At 46.0% G+C, this 27,514-nt stretch overlaps 1 protein-coding gene across 1 annotated transcript in view; it reads right to left on the reverse strand.

Moving 5' to 3' along the window:
- LOC139267193 (dystrobrevin beta-like) overlaps window positions 1-27,514 on the reverse strand; it is an 843,282-nt gene that overhangs the window by 180,703 nt on the left and 635,065 nt on the right. Inside the window, exon 13 of the mRNA XM_070885122.1 lies at window positions 18,873-18,962. Coding sequence (XP_070741223.1) covers window positions 18,873-18,962 — 90 coding nt within the window. The remainder of the gene's footprint in view (window positions 1-18,872; window positions 18,963-27,514) is intronic.

Genomic DNA, 27,514 nt, shown 5'->3' on the forward strand with positions numbered 1-27,514 from the left:
TGTGCTATCCATCTGGCAAGGGCTCAAACTCACACTTGACAGTTACCTCAGGGCCAACTATCGACTGTCCTCTTTCTTAGGTTAAGGCATTTCAAAAATGACAAGTCTGGTGATAGAAGATGGAACCAAGCCAAGAAGGTTCACAGTACTCCAGGGCACTGTTGACCAGTTACTCTGAACCAGCTACACTAGTTCACTCATGAAACCTGGAGGGGCAGACTTGTCATTGGTAGCTGATATTGATGCCATTTGGCTCCAAATATCCATGCAGGGCAATGGCACAATCAGCAGAAAGTTTAATAGTTCTCTGTGTTAGTAGCTTGCCTGGTTTTAGTTGGCTAAAATCTGGCAGTACCCCTGTATGCACTATGAGAACCCTTATTTCTGCTAGCCTGTGCCTAAACTTTCTGAGTTTAGCCAAGTGAGGTACATCCTTGTAAGGAGAGAATGCATACTCCATATCAGAAAAACAAAAACTGTGTGGATTTGTCAGTCACTTGGTTGTGAGACTCAAACATAGTAAGGTGTTTTCACACGACTGACCAAGAAACAATTTAAGCAGTGGACTGTTTTGAGTCTTTCAAGAGTTCAACCACATAAATACAAACTTTTATTGGGGCGAGGGTGATGCAGGAGTTTGAAGAATGAAAAATAAAATAAACACACTTGCTAAATCCACATCTTTGCCAACTTCAAACGCGACTATTCCAATGGTCTCCTGTCCGGCAGCCTATCCTCCACCTTTGATCCCATCCTCCACCCTCCATAAATTTCAGTTCATCCAAAACTCTGCTGCCTATATCCTATCTTGCATCAAGTCCTGCATGCCTATCAACCCTGTCCTTGGCCTCTGTCCTCCAAATTGAATGGGCTAGATTTTCGGTTTGGTTGTGCCTCAGTTTGCGCCCCGGAGGGGCGGTAAATGGTGCTTCTAGGCGTAACACCGAGCATCCAGCTTTTCCGCCCAGCCGGCAAATTCGGCTCATGGATTGTGACGGCACAAAAACTCACTGCCCTGCCCCGCCCTCTAGTTTCACTGAGATCATTGTGCAACGCTCTGCCACCGCCCCAGATGCAAAATTCAGCCCTCATATCTCATTTAATGCCCGCCCCAGGAAATGTCTGAAAAACCAGGTATTCCCAGGGTGCAGCAGGCAGTATTGGCAGTGTATATAAAATGGAGGGATTAGGCGACTACATCGCAGGTCACATTGACTGCAAGGATTGCGCACAGCACGCTGCGTGAAGTTCCGATTTGCAAACGGCACTTTTATTTGCCATTATCATGCCCTTATAACTTCAGTGAGAGAATTTAATGGGGGAATTACTAGTTCGACAGCGTATCATGCTCCATGCTATTGCCAGGCAGCGTCACGCTAGAAGAAAGGCTCTTGGCCAGGTCAGCCAACAGATGAGGAGAGGCCGAAGACGTCTAGGGAGGAGGGCTTACCCTCCACGGGTTTACAGACACCAACGCTCATACCTCCAGCTCTCCGAGGAGCAGTGTGTGAGAAGGCTGCGCCTCCGAAAAGAAGTGCTGACAGAGATATGACATCTCCTACAGGCAGGCCGTTGCCTGCACCGCTCTGGAAGCAGCCTTCAATACTCCCCTCAACAGGTATTCGAATTCAGTGTGGTGTGCTGCATCTTGCACAGCTTGGCCATCATGAGGGGCTAGGCATGGTCAGTGAGGATTGCATGGCCCACCTCAGGAGGAGGAAGATGACGAAGAGGAGCATGGCGAGGCCCCCATTGGATAGCTCCCCTATCCATGGGGGAGGCAGCGTGGAGATGCTGCTGGACCAAAAGTCGCACGTCGCCAGCTCATAATGGACCTGTTCTCCTAAATGAAGGAAACTGAGAGATGGAGGTAATACTGGACACACTCTGTGCCCCCAAAAAGGCACATCTCCGGTGAACGTTGGAATGATGCACAAGACACCGATGGCAGAGGATGAATCATAAATTTTACTGCCGAAGATTACAAAAAGTCCCCCCACCAAAATAAAACCATACAATAGACAACGTTATGTTCCAGGGCACTGAGCAACAATGAAGTTCCTTAAATCAACAAAACTTTTTTAACGCTGCAATTTTCGGCTGAGACGCAAAAAGTTCCATGTGTAATGCCTGATTTTGCGCCCCTGATCACTGAACCTCATTTTTTTGATGCATTTTGCAGGTGAGGGTGCAAACTTTTTCCAGGCGGTATCAGGACCGCCCCGCTGCCATTACCGCCCTGAAATTTTAAAAGCAGGAAATCCAGCCCAATGTTTTTAATTCTCATCCACATGTTTAGATCCCTTCTTGGCCTTGCTCCTCCCTAGCTCTGTAACCTCCTGCAGCCTTACAAACACCATTTCTCTGCCCCATTTAAGCTGGGTGCCCAGATGCAAGGTAAATAGTTTGAGTGTCAACCCAATATTTAAATGCTCTGCATCAGGGGAGGTGGTACAGGGTGAAGGGTGTAACTAGTGGGTTGGCAGTAGGCAGAGCAAGGCTAAGGAAATTTGGGACCGCAGTGCCTTAAGATCGTTCCTCTAATAGAATAAGCTTACCACAAAACCTCATATCCTTCAAGGTTCTCAGAAAGGACATTGAAGGTATGTAGCCATATTCACCTAAATTAGATGCACACTCGTCACCTGAAACAATCCACTGAAACTGAACTGACAATTACAAACGCAATTCACCAGCAAGCTTTATGGCAGGACTGAGCTCATAAACATTCGTGATAGTTGAAATGAATCTGAACTACTTTTTCAATCATGAAAGACAATATCTCAGACAATATCACCATATCTTTGTATAGTTAGGACAATTTAACTTTTCCCTCTCAAGTATGATAAAATCTCTGACCTTTACTCATTGAGCGAATCAAACCTGCTAATGAGCTAATTTCCAATTAAAAAGTAGAATGAACGATATGCTCACTTCAAAATAAAAGAATAGCTGTGGATTCAAAGGAGCCTAAGAGTATAGCGCCTTTCATTGAATTGCTCATTAGGACAGATAATTAACCATTACACGAGTTCTGAAACTGTCACACCCATTAAATGGAACAATCTTTCTCTATGATATTGTCCCTGAGTTTGGCAGCGAACAAACGTCATTTGTCGTTCATTCCACTTACACTTGCCCAGAGACTTTCTGTGGGGTTTTACACTGCGACTTGTGATAATTCAAAATCCGAAACAGGGGATCTGGGATCTGTCTGAACAGGGCAAGCAGTGGTGTCTCTCCTTAACCAATTAGATTGATGAATCCTTACTGAGACACTTAGTGTAAACCAGGAAGTGCAAGTTGAAATATTTAATTCAATGCCAAATCATGTACAGAAAATGAAATAAAGAGAGGGAAATAAAAACAGGATTGAGAGAGAAAGACAAAAATATATATTTTTTTTAAACTTAATTTATTAAAATATCCAACACGAATTAAAATCTGAAGGAATGAGACTGAGACTCCACACTTGTAAAAGTAAATTTTCCGGGCCAGAGAGGTTGTTTGGTAGTAATTAAGGATTATCACGCCTCTAAAAAGGAATGCAATGAAGATTCACCAGACTGATTCCTGGGATGGGGGATTGTCCTACAAGGAGAGATTGAGTAGACTAGACCAATATTCTCTAGAGTTTAGAAGAATGAGAGGTGATTTCATTGAAACATACAAAATTCTTACAGGGTTTGACAGGGTAGATGCAGGGAGGATGTTTCCCCTGGCTGGGGAGTCTAGTCTCAGAATAAGGGGTCAGCCATTTAGGACTGAGATAAAAAGACATTTCTTCACCAAAGAGTGTCGTGAATCTTTGGAATTCTCTACCATGGATAGCTGTGGAGGCTCAGTTGTTGAGTATGTTTAAGACAGAGATTGATAGATTTTTGGATATTAAGGGAATCAAGGGATATGGAGATATTGCGAAAAAGTGGAGTTGAGGTAGAAGATCAGCCATGATCTTACTGAATGGCAGTGCCGGCTCGAGGGGCCGACTGGCCTACTCCTGCTCCTATTTCTTATGTTCTTACATTTGAATGGACAAGCCCTAACTTTATCTGACGTGTTTAGTGGGTATCTTGTGGGTATGTACAGCTACATCATGCTGCTGCATTGTTTGCAGAAAAGGGAGGGAGCTTTGTTTATTCAAGTCAATAGATGTTCCAAAAATGAAGAAGATTGCACCTGATAGTAATTTAATGTTCTCCCTCATTTATTCAAGCTTCAAATACCAGACTGGTAGTAGACTGCAGACCCACATTTAACAATTTATTATAATAAACAAATGGGAGTCAAGTGAAGAGGTAAATAAACAAGTTAAGCATATGATCATATTGAACAAAATGGGTTGGGTTAACATAAAAAGGCAAAAGGTAAGTCTGCACTTTGGAGTTTCATGCAAATATAAACAGAAGATATTTAACTAAGCCAAAATTATAACAGTCTATTTGTAAGATGTGCAAGAATATGAATTGCATACTGCAATTTTTAGCAACTCATATAAGGATGATGACCTTTCAAATTAATGTCTGTTTACAAGAAAATATGGAGCGTAACTTTCTTAAAAGGAACTATTTCTTATTGAACCGCCATGTGAAACCTGAATGGTTTGACAACACTTGTGCAATTTGGTAATCATATAATATTCTTTCTACTTAACCCAGCAATCCTCCAAACTTCAGTGATTTAACAACAACTTGTATTTATATAGTGCCTTTAACATAGTAAAATGCCCATAGCTGCAGACCCACAGGAGTGTTTTAAGACCAAAACAAATAAATTTGACACCGAGCCACATAAGAAATTACAGCAGATGACCAAAAGCTTGGTCAAAGAGGTAGGTTTTAAAGAGCGTCTTAAAGGATGAAAGAGAGGTAGAGAGGCGGAGAGGTTTAGGGAGGGACGTCCAGAGCTTGGGGCCTAGGCAGTTATAATCAGGGATGCTCAAGAGGGCAGAATTTGAGGACGCAGACATCTTGGGGGGTTGTAAGGCTGTAGGAGATTACAGAGGTAGGGAGGGGCGAGGCCATGGAGGGATTTGTAAACAAGGATGAGAATTTTGAAATTGAGGCATTGCTTAACCGGGAGCCAATGTAAGTCAGCGAGCACAGGGGTGATAGGTTAACTAACCGTTATTCCCTGTTACTAGTTTAGTGTCTTACCTTAGCTACTCTCTTGGGTACACTATCACTCCCATAAGCAGTCTGAGCACTTTGCGTTTAAGATTACCCAATTTATAGTTATTCAATAGTGTATCCTAGAGGTGTAGCAACAGTATCCACTTATGACCCGAACCAGAGATTAGTATCTTTCACACGTGTCCCCATGTGCTTCTCCAATCTTTTTGCGGGCAGACTGGGAAAATACCTGACAAGTAAAGGTCTGATATGAATTGTTAATTGCATTATTGCACAGTAAATGAACACACAGAGCAACAGTTATGATCAGTGTCACAATTCAATCATAACGCTTGCCTTCATGCAACAATACAAAATAATGAAGACATTATATTTCATCATATCGGTGGGACGTCTAGCTTGACTTAAACAAAGTAACTGCTAACTGCCCTTCTGCAATCTCCTTCTGAGCTTGGTGCAAGCTCACCCTTGAAGTTTTCCATTTCAAAACCTGATTAACTGTGTGTCTCTCTGTCCCTGGTGCCGAAATTCAGGGCCGCCAGAAACCTGGCGCACCTCCCAACTTTTTTGAGCCATCACCGGTGCATTTTTTGCGGCGGGCCCCCGATCCAAATTCAGCAATAAAAAATGGCGTCCTGCGCTAAGGAGCGGCTGTAAACGGCAGTTTGCAGCAGTGTGGGTGTCTTTATTGAAGCGGTGTCACCATAGAGAAATTCAGCACGTTGCTAATGTGGAGATAATAAGCCAGTTGCTCCCTGGCCTCCTTAGCAATTAGGCCCTGAGGAGGGAAGAGGTTGGGTTGCAGGATGGTTGGTGCTCGTGGACGAAGGAGGGCAAGCCACTTTACTGACCAAGAGCTGGAGACCCTCATGTAGGGTGTCGAGGGCAGGAGGAGACTGATTTATTCAGATGTGGATGGACCATTGCATGGAGGGAGATTGCTGGGGAGGTTTCAAGCACCTCCAATCATAACTGGACTGCGGCACAATGCAGAAAGTGTTTGAATATCATCCATCTTATGGAAAGTGAGTATCTGTTCCACCAACTGCTGACCTTGCATCTGCGAGCCTCTCCTTCAAAATTCTCTTATTTCCCATCCGCACTGTTTAGTCACTGAAGCAGCATTTCATTGTTGATAACTATATAGTTATTTGTGTGTGTGTTCTCACAATGGAGACTCCCTTTCATCTCACACTTATAGCGGCATTTCAAGGACAACACTTGTGCACTCATTTCCGTGGTACTCACCAACCATTCTTTCTTTTGTAGGCCAAACTGGCTCACAATCGCATAGAGCAGAGGATGACTGGTGGTGGCGAGACAGACATCCATGTCCTCACACCCTTGGAGGAGAGGGTTGCGGCGCTCGTGGGCGGACATGGTGCCTTCCCTGTGGGCCAGGGTACTGCTGACACCGATGTCGGTAAGTGAAGGCCTTCCTTTAATGCGCTTTGTCCTTGAATGCACCAGCACCTACTGTGCCTTTCCTTATGGAAGTCTGCTATTTGCAGGCTCCATGCGTCAATCTCCCACCTCCCCCTCATGACAGCCCTTCTCCCATTTATGCTCACAGATGAGACACCCCGTGACCTGCCGTGTAGCGACGCTGATGTAGGCAGCATGGGTAAGTCAGGCCATCTTTTACTGGGCTCGCTATCTGAATGCCCCAGCCTTTCCTTCTGGAAGTCTGATATTTGCAGGTTCCATGTGTCAATTCCCCAACTCCCTCTCACGGCAGCCATCCTCCCATTTATACTTGCAGATGAGACACCAAGTGGCAGCACACCCAGCACAGTGGTGAGTGAAGACCTCGCAGACCTGCTGGAGGCCTGGATAAGACCCATCACACCGGACATGTCAAGTCACAGCAGTGATGACATTGAGGGGTCAAGCCCTGGTGACAGTATCGAGCGCACTCCATCGTTTGGGGAAGTGACGGATGGGGAAGAGGTAGAGGAGGACACTGATGGCACCAACGCGTCACTGCTTCCACCCACATGCGCTAGCTCAGATACTGGGAGTGCGCGGTCTGATATAGTTGAAGTAGTACACGGGTCTGCACTGGATATTGCACCAGGGCCGAGCGGGCTGCAGCATGGTGACGGGGCTAGACAACCTCAGGTGCCACCTTTCCGGGGGGTGAGTCCGCACCGGAGTTCTGCCGAGAACTCAGATGATGCCATCGATGTTGCGGCTTACGAAAGAAGGGTGGAAGCCAGGCATTCGCAGATGTTGGGGGCACTGACAAGGGTGCCAGAGAGGCTGTCGGAAGTGGTGAGGAGTGTGGAGGAGTCTGCCTCCCAAATACTTGACAGCTCTGCGCACACCATGGAGCTCACCATTGCCAGTGTGCAGGCGATGGTGGACTCCCAGAGTGTCTGTGCGGATCCAGCTGTGATGCTACAACCTGCAGGTGATGTGGCAGCTGCCATTTCAGCCTAGGCCGAGGGAACAAGTGCATCGGTGCAGGATTGGAGAGGATAGCCGCGGCCCTATAGGCTCACAATGCTCTTATGCACTCTGGGCAACAGGCCACACAGCGTCAAACTGCTGACGTATCTGCTGGCTTTGAGACTCTGGCTGCTCTCATGCAGTCTCAGCTCGATGCCACCAGACATCTCAGTGTTGCCTTCGCGGCTGGGTCCACCACGGGCCATGGGGGACCTTCCGGTGTCACGCCACAGCACCGACCTGACCTCCCTCAGCTTGATGGTGGTGTTAATGTGCCGCCTCCGGCAAGTGACGCAGGCTCCTTGGACCAAGATCCTGATAATGTGCTATCTCCGGATCACAACATTCCTGGACCCAGACCTGCCACTCTGCCAGTGCCTCCACACGTGGCCTTGCCCGAGCCAAGCCAGACTTAACCCTCCCAGGAGGGTGCTGACCAGTCTGCACCCGGCCCTTCCAGGCCCCAAAAGTGGTCGAGGGCGTCCGACAAGCACATCTCTAGCTCCAACAAAAGAAACACAGCAGCCTTCCCAGACCCATGATACAGTGGGGTAGGCACACGGAAGAGGTGTTATAAGGGTGGGAAATGATGTTTTTGTGTTAGTTTCTTGTACAGTTTTTTGCTGCGTTGTCTTTTTGCACTGACTTGTATCATGTCATAAATCTTTATTTTTTGCACATATACCTGGGCAGGTGTATCATTTGAGAGTGGGCAATTCTGTGTGAAGGCACTCATTGAGATGGCATGGAAAATAGGAGCTGAAGGGCCATGTGAGAATGAGATTATGTGAATCGAGCAGCAATCAGATGTGTCTCCACCTCCCTTGCAGAGTTGTAATGGCGACGACGCCTCCTGGCTTAGTGGCGACAGGGATCCTCTTCCTCCTGCTCCTCCTCCACCTCCTCCTCCTCATCATCATCATCAGGTGGTACTGCTGGCTCAACCTCCAGCGACTAGCCCCTCATGACGAACAGGTTGTGCAGCATGCAGCAGACCACCACGAATATGGAACCCCGTTCAGTAGAGTACTGCAAGGTGCCATCAGACCGGTCCAGGCAACGGAACCTCTGCTTGTGGATCCCAGGTGCATCATCGAGTGTTCGATGATGTACCTGGTGCCAGAATGAGCGTCATTGTAGGCATGCTCGGCCGCTGTCCTGGGGTTCTGAAGTGGAGTCAGCAACTAAGTGGACAGGGGATATCCCTTGCCCCTGATATGGGCCGGTGAACAGGGCGAGAACACTGGTCTGGCGCAGAATGAAAGAATCGTGGCTGCTGCCTAGATATCTGGTATCAACTGCCAGGATCCTATGCTGGTGATCACACACCAGCTGCACATTGAGGGAGTGGAATTTCTTCCGGCTGATAAAGATTTCGGGATGGTACTGTAGCGCCCTCAGGCTAACGTGTATGCAGTGGATGGCACCCTGCACCCTAGGAAACTCTGCAATCCAGACAAATCTGGCCTGCCGCTCCACCTGCTTCTCCCTGGTCATCGGGAAGGAGATATAATCCACTCTTCTCCTATACAGAGCATCAGTGATTTGCCGGATGGAGCGATGGGCAGAGAATTGGGAGATGTTGGCGGTGTCTGCAGTCGCAGACTAGAAAGACCCCGCAGCATAAAATTTCAGAGCTATGGTGACCTTAATCTCAACTGTCAGAGCAGTCCTGAGCCTTGTGTGAGGCTCCAGATCTTGGTGCAGGACATTGCACAGCTCCCTCAGTACGTCCTTTCTAACTCTGAGCCTTTGCAAGCATTGCTCATCACTGAGCTCCAAGAAGGAGAACTGATGTCTGTAGGCCCTCTTGACAGTAGGACCTCCTTCTCCCAGGTCAGTGCTGGCCACCTCCCATGGCAGCTGGCTGATCACCTTCTCCCTGTTCCTCCTCATGTTCAGGAACCTCTGCAGGCTGCTGCTGGCAAGGCCCCTGGCCCAGTATGTGATGCGGGCCGTCGGAGTACCTGACCCCCTCCTCCCGCCATCTCCCTCCTGGCCGCCCTCTCTACGTGGAGGTCTGCACCCAACTGCAGGCCCTTCTCGATGTTGGGCAGCCATGGCTGCTGCCTCCCTTGCCAGGTGCCTCTCTACCCATTGCTGACGGCGCCACCATCTCCTGCGTCTCACAAGGTGGACAAGGCGTTCCCCTGCCAACACTGAGCCCATTCTGTGTGAAGGCTGCACCCTCACAAGCAGGCCTCTGTGGAGCACAGAATGAGGCCTACAGGCTTCCACTAATCAGTGAGAGCTAAAAGTCTTCAAAACACTCCAAAAGTGATGAAGAGGACGCTGCAGGTTAACCAAATGAACACAAAGCAACAGAAAAAGTTATGACCAAAAATACCCGATCTCGGTAATCCTCTGTTCTCCTCCTCCAGCAGTGTCGAGCAGCACGGCAAAGTGCACCGACCCAAAAAGCTGGCGGGGACACTGTGGGGAAAAATAAAGCTCAGCTTTTTATGGTAAATTTGGGTAGCAGCGGTGCGCACCCTGATGACGTCAGTACGGTCGAAAGCCCCTGCGATGCAGGGGCCAATTGACCAGAATGCGCGGGCCACTCGATTTTGCTGAATTGCCGCTGAAAACCCACGGTAATGGTCCTTCCCAGGACCCTGAATTTTGACCCCCTATCTTTTACCTGCCTGTGTTCACAAAGAGGGAAAATTATGCCAGGCAGCCACTGCTGAGTGCCTGAAACACAATAGGAATAAGGTGTCTATGGATGCCTCTATCCCTCCTACTGTGTGCCACCCTCACCACTGTGAGCACCAGTGTTTTCCCACCCCTTACCCATTCCTTCCGACTGCATGATACCCTTGGTCTCACGACTCCCAAAACAGTAGCTCACATTTGCCACCAAAAAACAGGACCCACGGACCAAATCCCTCCCCCACCACCAGGCAGTCAAAACTTAAGGCTCAAAATTTACCCACCTTCCAATTCCTCCCCTGCGCAGCTCTCTCCCTTGCCCTTTCCATCTCCCTCCTACCCCAGCCACCATTCTTTATATATTTAAATTCTGGGACATGACATCATGGTCAACTTGGAGTGTAGGATAAAGATTACATGAAGAAGTTCTTCATCCCACAGAGTAATAACACTGCCAGTTGAGGTAGTGGAAACAAGAACTACTGTATCATTTAAGAGTTGCATGGGGGCGGGGGAGCAGGGTGTGGGGTGGGGACTGCGGTTTGTTTTCTACATGGATTTACCAGGTTGAGCCAAATGGCCTTCCACACCCATACTGATCTTAGTATTTGTCGATATGTTTACAAGGACTGCCACTTTTTTCCCCACTCACTGACTGCTCAAGTGTCACTCTGTTAGTACCCTCTCAAATTTAGTCAGAATATATTTTATTCTCAGGGCCCCAACTTCACAGACTGAGAGCAACCATTTTGCTTGCTACCCATTTCATGTCACAATAAATCAAATTTGATTTCGATAGAATTGTTAAAAATTATGGATACAGGTTGCAGCAGATAATATAAACATCATGGGAGAAAAGGCTCAGCAAACTTTAAATAAAACACTCCATGCTGATAAAGCTATAGTAGTTACGCGCATTTTCAGAAGCATCTCTCTTTTCATTGTTATGTTAAACAGTTAGAAATTGAGAGCCATTCAGCTGAGCATTAGAAAGATAAGGGGCTACATTTTACACTTTTGTGCAGATCGCCCAAAAATGGGCGTTATTTCCTGCGTGGACGGTAAAAATGGGTTTTCATATCGTCGGCTTCTCATCCATTCTCAAAGCACCTAGTCTCCATTTTTGAAATTGGGTGTTACCGCGAGCGATATGAAATGGGCGGTAGCGTTAAATCTCACTGACCTTCTGCCGTAAAGTGTCGCAGTCCTTAACAACGGCATGGCAACGCTCGATTCCTGCGATTCAGGAGGTCAAGGGTCATCATGACATGCGCAGAAGGAGAGAGAGAGAGAGGGACTGAAGGTGTGTGTGGGTGTGGTGTGGCTGCTTTGGGAGGAAGGAGGGAGAGTTGAGAGTTTTAGAGCAAATAGGGAAACAAAAATTAGCTGTTACCAGCCACATATTTGCCCGAATTTGGCCCATAATGGAAGGAGAGGAGGAGGTGACACAACACGCTGTGGAGAGTGACGCTGGAGAGAGCAATGAGCTGGGAGAGGAGCACATTGGAGGGCGCAAAAGAATGAGGAGGTTCTTGGACGAGACAAATGCCTCCCGCCTGCAGGAGGTCGAGTTACACTGAGGTGATTTGACACAGGGAGGGCGTGAGAAGCCCACTCCAAAGGCCTACCAGAAGATATGGGCCGAGATAGCAGAGGTGGTCTCGTCGGCGACCTCGTCGGCGACCAAAGAGGTGCGTGAGGGCAACCAATGCTGCAAACGATGGAACGAACTTGTGGGATCCGCAAGAGTAAGTATTACATTAATTTACATGTACTTATGTATTTATATAATTTGATTTGTAACAGTCATGAGTGACTATCAGCAGATGTGAGGTCTTTCACTTTTACCGGGAATGTTGTAGTCAAAGCCTGCAGTCACGGTGCACATCTTTAGGTAAAGAATGATAATTATCATAATAATCATGATTACATCTGTTGGTTATGTGTTGTATCAGTCTCTGTGACAGTACCTAGCAAAGATATCATGCAATGATCTCATACCATGTCGTCCTGTCACCTTTTACAGAAGAAGCTATCGACGATGAGGTCTGTGCAGAGGCGAACGGGTGGGGGGCCACCAGTCCCCAACAACATCACTGACATAGAGGAGCAGGTGCTCACACTCATAGGGAAGCAACCCCGGACAGCAACGGACGTATCTGCAGACCCTGAAGTGAAGCGACGTGAGTAAAGCTTACACCATTGCGTGATGTAAAGTCAATAGATGCCACACCCACTCATATCTGAACAATCATATATGACAGATGATTTCTAAAATTGTCCTATAAATAATGCTGGCCTAATGAAAATCATTGTAATGCACCACGTGTTGATGGTCATGAAATGTGATGTCTGTGCTGATTTTGATAGCAGTGGTGCTTTTGTCGTGCATATGCTGTGTGTCGCGCTGGAATCACCTTGTAACCCTAGCACCCCCTTCTCCTCTAATAACCTCATTTGTGTTTTGAAGCTCAGCCAGCAGCGTGGCCTCAGACAAGACCAGAGAGGCCAGAAGGTGGGGGCGCGGGGCCGGACTCGTTGGACGATCCTACATCTGCTGAGGAGCACTGATTCTCGCCCGTCAATCCACTGGGTTTGTTCTCTACGGATGAGAGCACGGACTTCGAAGAACCTGCATCACCACGCTCCAGAAGCCATTCCACCCAAAGGCCATCTAATGCTCCTCCGGTCATTTCGCCTCCACTCTGGAGGTACTGGCCCCAAGTACCTCTCCACAGGGCACCCTATTTATCCCCAGGACGGCGTCGACCCCGCAGAGGTTTCGTGGACGCAGCAGGTCTGGTTCACGAGCATGACATGAGAGCAGAGAGATGGTACAGTTTTCCAGGAGGACTGTAGACATTGGTAACCAGCTACTCAAAGCATTGGGGAGCATATCCCGACAGCTGGCCATCATGACTGGGTACGTTCCACGGATGGCGGAGGCCCTGGAGGCGATAGCCAGGAACACTGCTGGCATAGACCTCGCAGTGGACCTGGAGTGCAGCACTCCTCCCCTAGGTTCCGCACCACCACTGCGAACGATGGATGAGAGCAAGGACCAAGATCCTGCTTCTGCATCAGAGAATGTTCCCCCCTCGTCATCCCCCACTCCCGTACCCGTGCAACCACCGCATCAGCCTTCATCCCCCCCCACCGCAATGATGCACCGCCTAAGGAGCTCTTCAGCCAGGTGCTGTGGAGCGAGGATGGGAAGGGCTCGAGGTGGAGAGGAGAGAGGGGGGAAGGAAAGTGAGGTGCATGTCCACAGATGATGGCTGTGTTTTATCTCCATCTGGGTGTATGCAATTTGTTGTAATGTCTTGGGGGAGGGGACCACCCTCCTGCTATGCCTTTGTATTCTGTGTTGCTGGATGTGTTGAACATTTGATTGATGTCAATGGTGGAAAAAGTGGGGTGTGGGCGGGGGTTGGGTGTCTTTGCCCATGATACTTATGATTTCAGACCAATGTTGGTATAAAATATTTTTTTATTGAACATAACCTTGTTGCGCATTGTCTCAGATAGCTGGACCGTTATACACTGGTGATTCCTGAACATGAAAGGGTTAAATAAAACTTAACTTCAATCAACGTGAACTTTAATTGGCACCAAGGTGATGGCCATCATTGATGTCTGAGCTATACACACACAGTAGTGTGTCAGCATTGTCACTCACAGCAACGTTCTTTCAGGCAAATCGTTCAGATCTCAGCTCCTCACGTAAGAGTCTTGCAGCTATGTAGCCACCACGGGCCCTTTCCTGGAGTCTGGAGGGGGTCATGGGCATGGTTGCATAGCCAGCCTGATTGTTTTAAAAATGGCACCCACACCACTGGCTTTAGTTCAGAACAGTTCCACTTTTTCCGGGCATTTTTTGGGCGAGCGATATTGTGGGCGATATGTGTGCGAGGTGCTGAAAGTGACGGTGGGCGATCTCCTGGGCGTTAGTTTCGGCAAATGTGATCTTTACGACAAAAAAAAGTGGGCGGGTGGTATTATTGAATCTCCGCGTTAATTCCGTGAGGAAACTAACGCTGGGCGATATTATGGACGTTGATTTCGCCCATTCTGATGATTCCGCCCAAAAAAAGTGGGCGGACAACATTATTTTTTCCCGGCGTTATGCACATGGAGAAAGTAACGCTCGGCGATAAGTTTCTGAAAAATGCCCGTCAGTTTCCATTTTGTGGCTAAATGGGCGCTATATGGGCGTTATACGTCATTTCAGCGATAAAATGGACGTTAAGTAAAATGCAAAACAAGTGGAAAATCTAGCCCAAGAAACCTGTTAAAAAACATCACAATGTTACCTTAACGTTTTACCAAAATATGTCTTGGAATCTATTTATTCATCCAAAAATAGAAGTCTGCATGAAAAAATGGAATTTAAATCTAATATATTTCCTTTATTTTAATTCTACTGCACATCTGGGAGCCTCAAATAATCATACTTGAAGTCAGTGCAGACTCCTACCTCTATAACTGCTATAATCCCTCTAGAGTTCAGATGAATCAATAAGACCTTTTGAATTGCACTGTAATAACGGAAGTAGCTGATGGCCATTTAAAATGCAAGATTTTGCTGTTGTTTTTAACGACGTAAAACAATATTTGTTTCAGATTACAGAAAAGCAACATGGCCACTGTTGTACCAGGAATTTCACGACAAATAAGAAGTGTGCATCTCTCAACTTTTCAAATGTCCTATGCAAAGTACAACACGCAGTGCATGAACAAAATGTGCACTTTATTTTTGTGATGTGAGGTACCAGAATTAACTATTAAGCTAGTGTAGTGAAATAAAGCTTCCTTATTTTTCCTCCGAGCTCATACTGAGTGATAATAGAAGACATAGAAACTGAGAGGAAATAACTATTTTTTAATTAATAAATAAAATACTTCACATTTAACTTTGAAACTATCCGCTGAAACCACCAGAGCAGAAAATAACTTTAAAAAATGGGTGATGGAAATGCTATGGAACGTGATGGGATGTGACTGGGGGAATGGTGGTGGATCAGAACATGAGGAATGCTCCATATAACCTGAAACACAAGATCACAAGATCATTACCGATGAAGGAGGCTATCTGGCCCATCTAAATTCATCAATGCAGAAAGATCTCCAAGTCTCCTTACTGCAGTTTCTGAAACGATTCCAGGATCTATTGCCTCCACTAATCTATCTTGAAACCTATTCCACACGTTAATTGCACTTTGTGTGCACAAGAATTTGCTAATTATGGGCCCAAACTTCCCAATTCCTTTTTTCGGCACACTCTCGACTTTGTGCACTGAAAACGGCGCCAAAGAACTTACTCACGATTCTGGCCGCTCTGCTGTGTGTCCCGGGTCCTGGCGCGGCGCTCCTCGTGGAATGGGGGGCGGAGCTACAGCCCCGCACCGAAAATAGTGCCGGCAGCTGCGCAGCAGAGCGGTCGCGCATGCGCAGTAGCTCCGTCCCATGATTGTACTGATGATGCCTGCAGAACGCGTCCAGCCCTTATCCCAGGCTGAATGGCCTTCTGCACAGGCTGGCTGCTGAGGGCTGCAAGAAACAGGTTGGTGCAACTGAGTTTTGATCGGGGCGAGAGAGAGGGGGGGGAGGTTGGTCATTTTTGGCTGCAGTGTAGTGGTTTGAATCGAGTACAGCTTGTCATGTAGCGACGTCGCTTGCCATGCTGGGCTGGCTTTGCGTTCATTTGGTTGGATGCCGGTCTTGTCACGTTAAAGAAGCACATATGCAGTGACAGCTATGTGCTTAACCTACATCCCATCCTGTGTATCAATAAATAACCAGCAACATGCAGTTCGGTTGTATTACAAATAATTTATGTGTGAAGTTCTTTGAAGATGTCAGTGGGCAAAAAGGGAAAAAGGGAAAATGGGCAAAAAGGGAAAAAAATTCCCGCCCGAAAAGGGTTGAAAGTCGGTGGGCGGCAGCCGCATTCTCCCTCCCCTATCCCAGGCCGAAGGTAGGATTTACTTCAGCTCTTTATTTGTTAATTTAGTTATTTACTTCAGTTCTTGAGTTTTTATTGAATGGTTATTACTGCTTGTGCTTTGTTTGGTGCTTGGTTGTGCTTAAAATGCTGTTTAGGTGCAGGGTTCCTTTTATTTTTTTATTTTTTATTTATTGATTGCTTATTACTTTGGTCTTGGTGCTTTAGGTGCAGGGTTCCTTCTATTTTATTTGTTAATTAATTGCTTATTGCTTTTTGTGCTTTGTTTGGTGCTTGGTGGTGCTTTAAATGTAGTTACTTGCACCGATTTCTTAACTGTAAGTAAGGTCTTTCTGTGCGGACAAAAGTGGACACATACGCTGCCCTAAGTTAGTTTAGTACAACCTTTTCCGGCCAAATTGGCATAAATGGTGTAAGTGGCTGGGAATGCCCCCATTTTGAAAAAAAACTGATCTAACAAAAAACCTAATTAACTCACTTACACTGGCGCAAATTAAATGGCCATATTTGCAAATTAAAAGATACACCAGAAAAATCAAGTTACATCAAAAAAATCTGTGCAACTCATGGGGAAATTTGGACCCATTAGCCCTAAAATTATCATTTATTACTTTGAACCTATGTTCCTTTGTTTTACCTCTGCAAATCAATTTAAAGTAATATTCCAGGTTTATTCTTTCCATTCCCATAAGCACCTTTTGGCCTCTGTAAGATCACCCTTTCTTGGATGAAAAGCCAACATTTTTTCACTCTTTCCTCGTACCGGCAGATCTCTGATACTGGGGAATCAGTGTTGTGAGCAGAACGCTCAAGCTTGATTCCTACTTCCTCTGATTTATATTCTACTATGTTGGCTACGCAATTCAAGTTTCTAATTGATTTGCTGTTTGCTGCAGTGGGGCTCATACACTGTAGCAGCATCAATTAGAATCTTAGTATCGAGCATGTACATCACAGTCCAATCAGCTTAGTTCATCTTTAATATAGTCTGACACTGAAGTATCAGTGTACTCGCTCTATCCCAACAGCTGGAGCCAGAAAGTAACAGTCGTCATGAAGTTGTGTCACACAAGTGCCAGGCAATGATTCTCTCCAACAAGCAAAATTCTAACCACCGCCCCTTAACATTCTTACCATCACCGAATCTCCCACCACCAACATCCTGGGGCTCACCATTGATCTGAAACATAACTGGACCAGCCACAGCTGGATATTCTGTGGTGAGTGTCTCACCACACCACACGGACTGCAATGTCTCACCGCCACCTTTTCAAGGGCAATGAGGGACGGGCAAATAATGCTGGCCTTGCCAGTGACGCCAACATCCCAGGAACGAATACAAACAAAAAGTCAAAATGACCTCCTTACCATCAGAAGTCCAACTCTCTCTCTCCCCCATTGGCTGGTACATTTGCACTGGTATGTCGAAGTAAAACATGTACAGCTGCATGAAACAGTCTGCACAAATTTAATCATCTGTTCTCCCGTGCATGTGCAGTGCTGCCCATGTTATTACAGGAAACCAAAATGCCACTTTCCACAAACCAATGTAACCCTGTAAAATGGCATTTAATGAACCTCACTTCACTACTGCTCTAGAGTAACAAGTGCAACAAAGATCCAGCACCACTTCTGGCTCTCACACAGGGAGAAGAAACTTCTAACTCTTAACACTTGTCAACATGCAATTAGTGTGTTGCCTCTACAAGCTGTTTGAATTCAAAAATGGAAAACATCAACTAGATTGACAAAAAAAACAAGACAGTTAATCATGGGTAAAAATGTTATTAAAGAAAACTGGCACGGGCTTTAGAGTTACTTTGCTCTTACTATCTGCCTTATGTCTGAAGGACTGAGCATCATATAAACTGGACGCACCCGTACATTCTTATCAACACCAAGCTCCAAAAATGGCTGATAAATTATATAATCAAACAGGTCAGAGATCCCTTCTATAACACATCCATTATTATTCTCCGCACTGGATTGCATGCTCGGCAAGAAGATCGAATGCCTAATTAGAACAAGCGCTAATGCCCATGTATTGATGCCTAGAAAGATTAAGTGCCAATTAATCAGACTCAAAAATACACCCAATGCAACAGCTCCCTAAAAAGCCTAGATGTTATATTGTACGGTGTGACAGTTTGAGAGTCCTAAGTATGAAACAAGAATGATTTTCATACATCTTGCTGGGCGCTGGACAATTTCAGGGCTCTGAACCCTATAAAACTGATCAATAAGCTATTGCTACTGACTGACCATGTTCTGGAGAAGCACGATCAAAAAGCAAGACCTTGTATTCCCAGGAACTACCAGCCTCAACTTAGAGAGACTTTTGTCCTGATTAAAGTTGTCTCATTGCAACCTGTTTATCTACAAAAATTAATACAGAAAAGAATAAGTCGTTAAGACTGAACCATAATTTTCTGTGTCATATGAAGTCTATACCAATGGTACTAGCACACCATGGCTTCTTAATCAGGATTGCAATAGGCCCAGAACTCTCAAGACACAAGGAAACTCAGATGGTATTCCCCCCCGCCCCCCACAATTCTCGCTCCAAATGTGGTATTCCAGTCATTCCAAGAGGACTGCACAGATTGTGTTTAAAACATTTCAGAGACTTATTTCCCCAGTATTTCTCTATGTGGAACTCAACAAACACTAACCGTGTGCCATTCTGCAGCCGGCTCACATAGACTGCTATCAGATCGTGCTCATCAGCCAACCGATTGGCCGTGTCCAGGCCGTACTGTAACCTAGTGACAATGGAGGTAAATAAAGTAAAAAGTAGAACAAAAGAAATAAAATAAAAGCATACATGATTCACATTCTAGAATAATAAAACAAATACATTGTAATGAAAATAAATCAAAAGCATTGAGAGAATTCTAATCAACAAAAGATCAAAAATCTTTAGCTTTTGCCAATTTGAGCATACCAAGCCTGTTCTAAAGGACTTCATTTTGACTTTTACCTGGGCGATCCATGACTGAGGAGAATCTATCTCGACAAGGCTAAATGGCGCCATTATCTGGCACCTCCAAATTGTAAATGTTAAAATTAAAATAGGCAGATACACCAGTGGATAATCATTCAATGGATTGCCAGACATTTTAATGCAGACAGGCATTAGGAAACACACTGCTTGATGTATACAATTTCCCATGTAACTGAGAGACTGCCTATGATGATGATGATGATGGAACAAAGACTTCTTTATCACACTTTATTGTGTCTCAATTTAGTTTCCATTTTAAAAATCACGCTTCTGTGCTTATTTTACATTTGCATTATAAATTCTTATGTCTGCATTTATAATGGTATCTGTCCACGAGAATTTGTCCCGTTCTAATTATACCCTCCCACCAGTGGTGGTTCTGCAACACTTCCCCAAGCAGGAGGGTACAATTAAATATGACAAGCTAAGGTAAACATTTTCCAATCTAAAATACAACGTAGGAATTTATAATGGAAGCATATGCAGCCATAAGATCATTAATACATTATCGATTTGTGAGTGATGTGACAACTCATGAAGGGAAGTTTAATAACTGTTTTAGACTGAAATGCCAAGAAAGGATGAAAAAGTACACATTACTAACTTTGAGACCTTGGTTGCAACTAAAATTAAAAACTAGCTGGTGCCAGCCAGTCTTGCACCTTTGGCTATAAGTAAAATTGAAAATCTGCTTAGTGTTCAAGTGGCTGAGTGGAGTTCAAGGTAAAGTACAATTATGCTGCAGACTGTTTTGTAAAAGAATTATATGGGATAAATGGAAGGATGAATATAAAATTGCTAGTTATTAGCTCTTTTGAAGAGCTGGCACAGGCACAATGGAATGAATACCTTCATAGAAACATAGAAAATAGGTGCAGGAGTAGGCCATTCGGCCCTTCGAGCCTGCACCACCATTCAATAAGATCATGGCTGATCATTTACCTCAGTACCCCTTTCCTGCTTTCTCTCCATACCCCTTGATCCCTTTAGCCGTAAGGGCCATATCCAACTCCCTCTTGAATATATCTAACGAACTGGCATCAACAACTCTGCGGAAGAGAATTCCACAGGTTAACAACTCTTTGAGCGAAGAAGTTTCTCCTCATCTCGGTCCTAAATGGCTTACCCCTTATCCTTAGACTGTGATCCCTGGTTTTGGACTCCATCAACATCGGGAACATTCTTCCTCCATCTAACCTGTCCATCCCGTCAGAATGTTATCTGTTTCTATGATGTCCCCTCTCATTCTTCTAAACTCCAGTGAATACAGGCCCAGTCGATTCAGTCTCTCCTCATATGTCAGTCCTGCCATCCCAGGAATCAGTCTGGTGAACTTTTGCTGCACTCCCTCAATAGCAAGAACGTCCTTCCTCAGATTAGGAGACCAAAACTGAACACAATATTCCAGGTGAGGCCTCACCAAGGGCCCTGTACAGCTGCAGCAAGACCTCCCTGCTCCTATACTCAAATCCCCTCGCTATGAAGGCCATTCTGTGCTGTATCATTCTAGGATCCTATGATTAGTTAAATGTCCCAGCTATTCATGTAACAAACGGACAACATACACACAGGTCACGCACAGCTGCGTAACAATGGTTCAACGTGGTATGAGGTTTACTACTTTTACAGCTGTTACTCAATGGCATATTGGGAATTGGAGAATCCCCATTTTCTCTGCAATTGACAATATGTTAATACAAACGTATGAATATGTGGGATTTAAATGTGCGCTTTCAGGAATGCAATTTAGTTTTAGTGGGTTGTCAATTAGCAGGCGATTCAGCCAATCAAGCCTGTTCCACCATTTAATGAGATCATGACTGATCTGCATTCTAACTCCATCTACCAGCCTTGGCTCCATATCCCTGCATACCCTTGGTTAGGAAAAATCTAGCGATTTCACAATTAAAATTATTAATTGAGTTAGCATTGACTGCTTTTTGTGAGAGTGTTCCACATTTTTACCAACCTTTGTGTGAAGAAGTGTTTCCTAACTTCTCTCCTGAATGGCTTTGCTTTGGTTATGTCCCCTTCTCCTCGACACCCCCACCAGCAGAAAAAGTTTATCTCTATCTACCCGATTAATTCCTTTCAAAATTCTAAAAACCTCAATCAAATCACCCCTTAACCTTCTATATTCCAAGGAATATAAGTCTAGTTTACATAATCTTGCCTCATAATTTAACCCTTGTTGCCCTGGTAACATTCTGGTGAATCTGCACTGCTCTCCTTCCAAGGCCAATATATCCATTCTAAGGTGTTGTGCCCAGAACTGCACACAGTACTCGAAGACAAACAGACAGTTTTTGTTAAAAGAGCGAGTTTTAAGATTCTCTCAATGGCTCAACATGTTATTTTACCAGTAGCTGAGGCATGCAGACAAGATGATCTTGGGTTGAATTACTAGTCTGTGTGAGTTCGCTGACCTCAGCGAGAGCAACAAGGTGCTACAACTGGCCTCAGCATCTCTGGGTTAGGTTGAGAAAAATTGGCCAGGGTTTCCAGCTGTGACCAATATCCAGTGACCCCTGTTGAAAGTGCATGTGTGCGCTCATAGAATAAGAATAGGTGTGATGCCTGACTAAGTTGAACAGCCAGCTGGGGTTAGGTATCAGAGGGCACCTTTAGGAAGGAGAGAAAAGTGGCAAAATAAATTAATGACAAAAAAGAAAGAATTTTGAGTCCAGGATTACCAGAAAACAAGAATATTTCTGTTATGTCCAGAATAAAGTAATGTGATTGAGTACTGTAGACGTGAATAAGTGTGACCTTACTCTCTTTATTCTGACTCGAGAGTGTTGATACAGCATGGGAGGCCTGCTTATATACAGTGCTCCCAAGGGATGCTGGGATCCTTTGGGACTCCAAGAGGTATGCCCTCTGGTGGCGGTAGAATGCTGATTACATCGGGTTGCATACATAACATCACTCCCTCCCAAAGTCAATAGTACACTTATTTACAGGGTGAAACGATCTGGGGCTTTTCGCTCCCTAGTCGATCGTCTCGATACAAATGCAGGTGCAGGTGAGTTGGTTGGTTCTTGGCTGGGCTGCTGCGCAGCTGGCCTTGCTGTGCTGCTAGGGATGATGAGTTCAGCTTCGTGATCAACCGTGATGTCGGTTGCCACTTGTGTGTGTGTCGGAGGGTCGAAGTTGGTGGTGTCTTCTTCAGGTTGCTCGTGGCTGTCTGTGAATCGGAGTTTGGTTTGGTCCAAATGCTTTCTGCAAGTTAGTTCATTTTCAAGTTTGACCTGAAATACCCTACTCCCTTCTTTGGCTATGACAGTGCCAGCAAGCTATTTGGGACCATGTCCATAGTTGAGTACAAATACAGGGTCATTGACTTCAATATCGCGTGACAAATTTGCGCGATCATGGTACATGCTTTGTTGATGCCGCCTGTCCTCGACGTGATCATGGAGATCAGGGTGGACAAGGGAGAGCCTTGTTTTGAGCGCCCTTTTCATGAGCAGCTCGGCTGGAGAAACCCCAATGAGCGAGTGGAGTCTGGTGCGGTAGCTGAGCAGCACTCTGAACAGGTGGGTCTGCAGGGAGCATTCCGACACATGTTTCAAGCTTTGCTTGATGGTTTAGACTGTCGGTTCTATCTGGCCGTTGATGCGGGCTTGAACGGGGCAGATGTGACGTGCTTGATCCCAGTGCGGGTCATGAATTCCTTGAATTCAGTGCTGGTGAAGCATGGCCCGTTGTCGCTGACAAGGACATCAGGCAGGCCGTGCGTGGCAAACATGGCTCGTAGGTTTTCGACGTGGACGTGCTTACAGACATTATTACACACTCAATCCACTTTGAATAAGCACCCACAACAACCAAAAACATTTTGCCTAGAAACGGGCCAGCAAAGTCAATGTGGATCCTAGACCACGGTTTGGAGGGCCATGACTACAAACTTAGCGGTGCCTTCCTGGGTGCATTGCTCAGTTGAGAGCAAGTGTTGCATTGGCGCACACAAGACTCCAAATCTGAGTCGATGCCGGGCCACCACACATGGGATCTGGCTATAGCTTTCATCATTGCTATGTCTGGGTGGGTACTGTGTAGGTCGTGTATGAATGTTTCCCTGCCTTTCTTGGGCAAAACCACGCGATTACCCCACAAAAGACAGTCCACCTGTATGGACATTTTGTCTTTGTGCCGCTGGAACGGCTTGATCTCTTCATGCATCTCCGCTGGGATGCTGGACCAGCTCCCATGGAGGACACAGTTTTTTACAAGGGACAGTAAAGGATCCTGGTTGGTCCAGGTCCTGATCTGGCGGGCCGTAACGGGTGACTTTTCGTTTTCAAATGCATCCACCACCAAGAGCAAGTCTGCAGGCTGTGCCATTTCCACCCCGGTGGTGGGCAATGGTACCTGACTGAGGGCATCAGCGCAGTTCTCTGTGCCTGGCCTGTGGCGAATTACATAGTTATATGCAGACAGCGTGAGCGGCCATCTTTGGATGCGAGCAGAGGCATTGGTATTAATACCCTTGCTCTCTGAGAATAGCGATATGAGCGGCTTATGATCAGTTTCTAACTTGAACTTAAGCCCAAACAGATACTGATGCATTTTTTTTACCCCGTAAACGCATGCCAGAGCTTCTTTTTCAATCATGCTGTCGGCCCTTTTGGCCTTGGACAAGCTCCTGGACACATAAGCGACTGGTTGCAATGTTCCCGATTCATTTGTTTATTGTAACACACACTGGTCCTCGTATGAAGACGCATCGCAAGCTAGCACTAAACGGTTACAAGGATCATACAGGACAAGCCGTTTGTTGGAACATAGCAGATTTCGGGCTTTCTCAAAAGCTGTCTCTTGTGATTTCCCCCATACCCAGTCATCTCCCTTGCAGTGTAGAGGTACGAGCAAGGTGCTTAACCCAGGTAAGAAATTACCAAAATAATTGAGGAGTCTCAGGAATGACCACAGCTCTGTCACGTTCTGTGGTCTTGGTGCGTTCTTGATGGCCTCCGTCTTAGCGTCGGTGGGTCTGATGTCATCTGCCGCGATTCTTCTCCTTAAGAACGCGAGCTCTGGTGCCAGGAAAACACACTTCGAGCGTTTCAACCTGAGTCCCACACGATCTAGCCGACTTAGAACCTCTTCCAGGTTCTGCAAGTGTTCGATGGTGTCCCAACCTGTGACCAGTATGTCGTCCTGGAAAACCACGGTGCGCGGAACCGACTTTAGCAGGCTCTCCATGTTCCTTTGAAAAATAGCCACGGCCGATCGAATCCCAAACGGGCATCCATTGTAGATGAACAGACCTTTGTGCGTGTTGATGCAGCTGAGGCCTTTCGAAGATTCCGCCAGCTCCTGCGTCATGTAGGCCGAGGTCAGGTCCAACTTGGTGAACCTCTTTCCTCCTGCCAGCGTCGCAAATAGATCCTCTGGGTAGCGGGTACTGGCCCATTAAATGGTTAATCGTTACTTTATAGTCCGCACAAATTCTGACCGTGATATCGCCATTGAGAACCGGAACAATCGGACTGGCCCACTTGTTGAACTCCCCCGGCGTGATGATGCCCTCTCGTTGCAACCTGTCTAGCTCGATCTCCACTTTCTCTCGCATCATATATGTGCCTTGTGGTGGATGGGTTGCGTACCGGGAATCAAGTGGATCTGCACCTTTGCCCCCGAGAAACTTCCGATGCCTGGCTCAAACGACGACGGAAACTTCAGAACCTGGGCACATGAGGCATCGTCGATGGACGAAAGCGCTCGGATGTCGTCCCAGTTCCAGGGCATTTTTCCCAGCCAGCTTCTGCCGAACAGTGTGGGGCCATCTCCTGGTACTACCCATAGTGGTAGTTTGTGCACTGCTACATCACAGGAGACTTTTACTGCTGTGCTGCCAATTACAAGGATGAGCTCTTTAGTGTAAGTTCTCAGCTTGGTGTGAATAGGGCTAAGCTTCGGCCTGTGTTGCCTTGTTGCACCACAGCCTGTCGAAGGTCTCTTTGCTCATGATGGACTGACTCGCACCCGTGTCCAATTCCATGGATATTGGAGTTCCGTTCAGTTCAACTTTTAACATGATTGGTGAACATTTCGTGGTGAAACTGTGTACCCCGTACACTTCTGCCTCCTCGGTTTGAGTCTCTAGTTCAGCTTGATCTGCCATGGATCGGTCTTCCTCGGCAAAGTGGTGGTTTTCAGGGTTTGCAGCTCGTCTGCACATTCGCTGGAGGTGTCCCATTGTTCCACAGCCTTTGCACGCATAGTGTTTGAAGCGGCATTGATGGGCTCGATGATCACCTCCGCAGCACCAACGAGGTGTTAAACTGCCTCGCATTAACGCTTGATGGCGGACTCTGGGTCATCTGAGGTCGCGCAGCTGCAGGCGTGTAAGTTCTGCCATATGCATTCCTGCCTGAAAACGACGTTACTTTTTGGACAGTACTTGCCGAAACATCTTTATACTGCAAAATTTGTTTGGTGTTATCGCTGGTGGACATAAATACCTGGGCTATCGTTATGGCTTTGCTCAGGTTCAGTGTTTCAACAGTCAATAGTTTGCGAAGGATAACCTCATGGCCAATGTCAAGCACAAAAAAGTCTCTCAGCATTTGCTCCAGGAATCCATCAAATTCGCAATGTCCTGCAAGGCGCCTTAGTTCGGCGATGTAGCTCACCACTTCCTGGCTTTCAGACCAGGAAGTGGCGACATGTGTAAAATCGATACCTTGCCATCAGAACGCTCTCCTTCGGATTTAGGTGCTCCCGGACCAGTGTACACAGTTCTTCATACGATTTGGCTGTTGGTTTCACCGGAGTAAGAAGATTCTTCATGAGGCCATAGATTGTTGCCCCGCAGGTGGTGAGGAGGATCGCCCTTCGTTTGGCAGCGTTCACACTCCCTTCCAGCTCGTTGGCCACGAAATATTGGTCGAGTCGCTCCATGAAGGCCTCCCAATCCGTCCTCTTCTGAGAATTTCTCCAGGATACCAACACAGTTCTCTGCATTTTCGCGTGATGATTCGTTATCTCGTCGCCTGTTGTTATGTCCAGAATAAAGTAATGTGATTGAATACTGCTGGGATCCCTTGGGACTCCAACAGATATGTCCTCTGGTGGCGGTAGAATGCTGGTTACATCGGATTGCATACATAACAGTTTCGAAGAAAATAAAAAAGTAAATCAATGCTAGAATTAACTTACCAATCTCTTTTCTTGTGCATCTTGTTATATAAATATTTGAGCAATCAGATTATAATCATGTTAAGAGAATCATTACAGGAGAGAGCATGACCTCAGATAATATGTTGATTACAAACAGACAACTGGGCTTTGTAACTTTGACAAAGACAAGGATAGAATGAGTGCATGGGGCCTCTGCCGGGTGGGAACGGGGCTGCAGTGCTTGAAAAATCCATGCGCTAAATTTATCAGCCGGTTCCCACTCCCGATGCACCCGCCGCCATTTCTGACCAGTTCTGGAAATAGGCAGCCTGAGTGTTCGCCTGTTTTAGGCGGGTATCTCATTAAGGCAAACGAATCGGGATCCTAAAAAATACAGAGAACCGTACAGCATAGGAGGAGGCCATTCGGCCAATCGTGGCTGTGCTGGTTCTTTGACAGCTTTCTAATTAGTCCCACTCCGCTGCTCCTTCCCCATACCCTGTAATTATTTCTCCTTCGAATATTTATCCAACTCCCTTTTAAAAGTTACTATTGAATCTACTTCCAGTGCCCTTTCAAGCAGTGCATTCCAGATCATCATAACTTGCTGCGTTTTCTTCCCCCTCATATCGCCTCTGGCTCTTTTGCCAATAACCTTAAACCTGTCTCCTCTGGTTTCCGACCCTTCTGCTACTGGAAACAGTTGCTCCTTATTTACTCTATCAAAACTGTTCATGATTTTGAACACCTCTTTCAAATCGTCACTTAACCTTCTCTGCTCGAAGGAGAACAAACCCAGCTTCTCCAGTCTATCCACATAACTATAATTTGACAGAGAACCCCAAATGCAATTTTCAGGTACCAATGGAAAACTAATGGTATCCTACACACATTTGTTAGAATAAACAACCAGCATTCTGAGAAAACGAAAAGAGTTAATCCTTGCATCCTGGAGTGTCTTAGACCACAAACAAATAACTCATACATCTCAGTGTCAGCAGGCATTTCCAATTAATATCCTGCTGACAGCTTCAACGGTGTTTTAGCATAACTGTGGACTAATGACAGATTAATGTGTTGGTAACAATGCAAGAAGAACCTTCAGCAACTGCAACATTAGAAAAGCTGTCTCCTGTTACGATTCAGGTGTTGGGAAATGAAAAAGAGTGTAAAATCTCATTG

The sequence above is a fragment of the Pristiophorus japonicus genome, chromosome 7, assembly GCF_044704955.1.
Source record: "Pristiophorus japonicus isolate sPriJap1 chromosome 7, sPriJap1.hap1, whole genome shotgun sequence".
Taxonomy (NCBI): domain Eukaryota; kingdom Metazoa; phylum Chordata; class Chondrichthyes; family Pristiophoridae; genus Pristiophorus; species Pristiophorus japonicus.